This window comes from Pteropus vampyrus, unplaced genomic scaffold, assembly GCF_000151845.1.
Source record: "Pteropus vampyrus isolate Shadow unplaced genomic scaffold, Pvam_2.0 Scaffold66, whole genome shotgun sequence".
NCBI lineage: Eukaryota > Metazoa > Chordata > Mammalia > Chiroptera > Pteropodidae > Pteropus > Pteropus vampyrus.
Window position 1 is genome coordinate 9,065,332 of NW_011888847.1, and position 4,388 is coordinate 9,069,719.

At 40.5% G+C, this 4,388-nt stretch overlaps 1 protein-coding gene across 2 annotated transcripts in view; it reads right to left on the bottom strand.

Annotated features, from left to right (window-relative positions):
• RMDN2 (regulator of microtubule dynamics 2) overlaps positions 1–4,101 on the bottom strand; it is a 51,912-nt gene extending 47,811 nt beyond the window's left edge. The window contains exons 1-2 of one of the 2 annotated variants that reach the window (XM_011361400.2): positions 3,409–4,101; positions 3,164–3,221 (exon numbers count right to left, since the gene is read on the bottom strand). In XM_011361400.2, the coding sequence (XP_011359702.1) occupies positions 3,164–3,221; positions 3,409–3,688 (338 nt within the window). In that variant the 5' untranslated portion in view covers positions 3,689–4,101. The remainder of the gene's footprint in view (positions 1–3,163; positions 3,222–3,408) is intronic. The other variant, XM_011361401.2, reaches the window with a different exon arrangement.
• Between the last annotated feature and the right edge of the window lie 287 nt (positions 4,102–4,388).

Below are 4,388 nucleotides of genomic sequence, written 5' to 3' on the forward strand. Positions count from 1 at the left end.
ATTTCCTTGATTCCTTTCTCCTGAACTTTCACCTTTTTGTATTTCAGGCCCAAGCTTGGTGACCCACGTAATTCCATATAAATTCAGCTCCTTTGACTAAATGCACCATAATCTTTCTTTAGTATTTCCCATCTTCACTAGTTATATTGCTTATCTCTGTTCTTAAAGTAAGAAGACTCTTAAAGTAACATAATAATATGAAAGCCACTTTCCTTCAGAGACTTTAAAGTGGCAGTAAGTATAGCAGAACTATGGTGAACTTTTGTAATCACAGTACAATATAGAAAGACTTTTTTACAGACTTTAAAGTTCCCAAAATTGTTTTCCCATCAATTTCCCCTATTTTGTAAAAAGGTAACCACCTGTATTAAATTATGTTAGCAACTTGGGAGAAATGTTACAAATAGGGGTAAACTGTTCATTACAGGAAATTAAATTTGTAAATTTTTTGGTTTGTTTTTTCCTGACACTTTCTCAAGGAGCAGATTATTACAGCACTGCCACCTATGATCCCTGAGAAAAAGGAAACAAATTAGGTAAATCCTTTAATCTCTCCAAATTTACAACTGGAGGCAACGTCTGAACTATTGGCACAGGGAGGGGAAAACCAAACAGAGCCTGGTAGTCTTGAGTTGAACAGAGATCAGAGTTCAGGGAAACTGAAGCACCTAGAATTTTTGTGGCACAGTACTGTAGATGAGGGAGGTATGCACAGAAAGAACTATTTGGAAACTCTATTTTACTACAGGTCTGAGTATAAATGAAGACTAATGATTTTAAAATAATAATCTTTCAGAAATTGCCTCAGGTGTTGGTGAATACTATATCCAAGAGAATTAAGAATCCTTTCTTCTGAAGCCAAAGGTTCAAGTACAAAGCCTGTGTACTTAAACTGGCCTGTCTGACCTCAGGTTACAGTTTTCCTGGATTAATCTTTTTTAAGCAAAAAGTTTTGTTTTTTTTTATACCTAGTTGGTATAACTGTGAATTATAAAAGTAACCATCTATCCACTCCCATCCATCCCGACTTGTCAGCAGTAAACTCAGATCAATTTGTAATTTCAGCTGAAGTTGTAGGTAATTATTAGTTGTTTACTTTTATTTCCATAAAAAAAACTATATCACGAAACTAAAATATTTTGAAAGAATATCGTGAAAAGGCAAGAAATACTAAGTAAAGCCATTATATGCTCATGACTTACATTTCCATCACATCTAATAATTATGCAACAAGCTTGATCATCTTGGCTCTTTTCTGTCAGTAAAAAGATTAATGCAGGATGTTCAAATGCTGATCTTGAGGTCTACTAAAAGAAATATTCCTATTTTGATTACTTTCTTGGCTCATACCTGCTCGGCCTTCCTTCGACTTTACAATTAAAAACAGCCTAGTTTGAAATTTTTTTCACTTAAGTAAATAAATAGAAGTCAAAATCTCCCCAAGATGGTACCAAGTTTAAACAGGTAAGACAGAGTATCAAATTTTGTTTCATCTTTTCTTAAGGAATTATACCATTCTCAAATTATCTTTGAGGTGGGTCCTACTATGATCCTTATTCTGTAGATAGCAAACTGAAGCACACAGATGCCAAGTCATTTACGTAGGTGTCATCCAACTAGGAAGTGAGAACTATCACCCTTGATAACTATTGGATGTACTGCTGTGTAAAGATTCAGAAACTATCATTGAGGACATGAAGGAGAATGCTGCCTGGGCAGAGATGTTCAGAGCTGAAATATGACTTTAGAACTATGAAAATCAACTGGGAAAAAACTAGAATCGATGGAGCAGGTATTGGTTTTAAATAGCAACAATTAGAGACTAATAGCTCAAGTTACGTTTGAGCTTTGTTATCACTAAAAAATGAATGTGCTTCTAAGCAAATAACTTGAAAAATGCCACTCATTAAATACTGATGTAGAAAATAAATTAGAACACTTGCTTGCCTGTAGTATAATTTCAAAGGTTGTATTACATCATTTATGTTTTATACATTTAATTATGAAATTAGTAATATATACTTGCACTTTAGAATAAAGACACAGTAATTAAAAAATTTATAGACTAGATAATAAGATGCTAAATGTTATTCCTGTTAATAAGTTTCAATTTGTAAGGTGCTAATTTTAATATAAATTCTTGGCATCTAAAATTAATGTGTGATACATAATTGTTATTCAAAGATGAGAATCAAGAATTCTATTGAAATAGTCAAAATGTTGACGCTAAAGATATTTCTACATTAAAATTTGTAGAAACTATCATGAAAAATTAACTTCGGAAAACATTTTCATGTTCTAGTTTAAATTTTGATAAAAATCATGCTTTACTAAGTAAAATTATAATGCTTTCACCAATACCTAGCATATATATTCACTTAATTCATCGGCAGATTCTTAGGGAGAAATAAGTATATAACTGATAGACTCGGGTAATTTATGAAAAGTTTTGCAAGAGGGGTAAAGGAACATTATGGATTAGACAAGCCTGAGGATTAAGCCTCTCAAAGGAATCGCTCTAAGGCCTTGAGTTTGTGATCAGATTCCCCACAGCAACCTGGATAACCTGATACTTGTAAGTGAATTCCAATACTCATATCTCATCAGGTTTTATTTTTCCTATTTTATAATATTTTAAATTTAGGGCTCTCTGATGTTTGGCTTATTTGCAAATGTTTGTCGCACTGAAAATCTGGCCTTCGTTTTGTGTAAAATAGGTAGAGAATCCAAGTTTGTTTCGAGCAAAGCAAAACAAAAACGTTTGCTGGAGGCTGAAAGGTTAAGACCCAGGGAGCCGAAGTGAGAAGTTAGCAAGTGTCTCCGACAAAAACTCCTCGGGGTTTGCAGGGACCTGCCGGGCCGAGGCAGCACCCTGCCCACTCCCCACGCACCCCACGACCCGCGGGGCTGTAGCTTCCGAGGCGCCGGCTCGGCGAGGGCTGTGCCCCGGAAAGCGGCGGGTAATAATGCCGCTCCGCTGCCAGGAAAACCAGCAGCAGCGCCGGCAGGCTGGAGGATGCTCTGCAGGGGCGCGGCAGGGCAGCACTTCCACGCGACCCGGAAGTGCAGTGGCCGCCACCGGAAGTGCTGCCTCAGCGTTCTGCACGTCCCTGGCTGCGTCCAGCCCGGGCCTGCCGAGCCGCCCTCTGTCCTCCGCACGCACCTGTGTTGGTCGCAGAGGCTTCTCTGCCGTGGGAGACTGGGGACCGAGGACCTGGAACCTGCAGGCAGAGCGTGTGGGAGGGAAGCGGCGAGCCGACCTTAGTTCCGGAGCTTCCGGGTCCCGAGGCCCGGCGCCGGGCGTCCTGACCCAAATCGCGGAGGCGCCGCGGGGAGGAGCCCGCGGCCGTTCTCCCCGCGGCCGCTCACCCCGCAGGTCCCGCCTCTTCACGCTGGCTGTTAACTCACCTGGGGCAGATGCCCAGCGCACCTTTGGCAAAAGAAGAAAACTGCGCTCCGCCGGGCCGCTCGGCTTGCATCGGACATTGTTGCCCGGATGCCGCCTCCCCTCGAAGCCCGTCCTCCTCCCCCCGCGCCCTGGTTCAGGGCCACCAGCGTCTGTCCCCGCTTGAGGCTTGGCGCGACCTTCCACCTCCCAGCGCGTTCCGTCACTGCCGCTCCCCAAACCTATCCCCATCCAGGTTCTTTCATGCTCCCAAACCCACCTCCCCTCCCCTAGTATTATCATCCTTTTTTCGCGCCCCTTTCTAGGGTACAACCGCGAATCTCCCTCTGCATGACAGTGTCAAACGCTGATGGCTTGAACCAATTAGTCATCTTGTCCACAGCCACGTTTTTTTAAACTTCACTTTAACGGATGTTCCTTTTTAATGAGCACAATCCCCATCTTTTTCGTTCCCCCACCACTCTAAGTTGTCTGGATGAAAACCACAATCTCCTCAAATGCTTAATATTTCACTATGGTTTGTATAATGAAAATAAAATTCCGCCAAATAAACTCGTTTAACAACTGCACACTCTCACTTTGAGCTTTAAATTTAGGCTTGCAGAGAACTTGGTCTTGATTACTAAATTCCCCACCAATGTACTGAATGAACTAAAAATGGGTACACTATCAAAAAATATTTTAAAAATCATACAACGCTCTTTACTGGTGGGGATTATATAAGACTATAAGATAGTTTTTGAGCTTTAAGCAAGCTGCATTCAAGAATAAGCCTAGCTGTACTCTTAAAACTAAGTTATATCTTGGAAGACGTCAGACTTTAAGATTTGAAACTACTAAAGCATTTTCTTCTAAGAAGCACTTTCATATTATGTTGTGCAAAGATATTACAATATAATGTTAACATATTTGCTTTATTTGGCCAGAATACAATATAATGTAAACCTGTTATGCAAGGCTTAACAAGATTGTGTTACTGAAG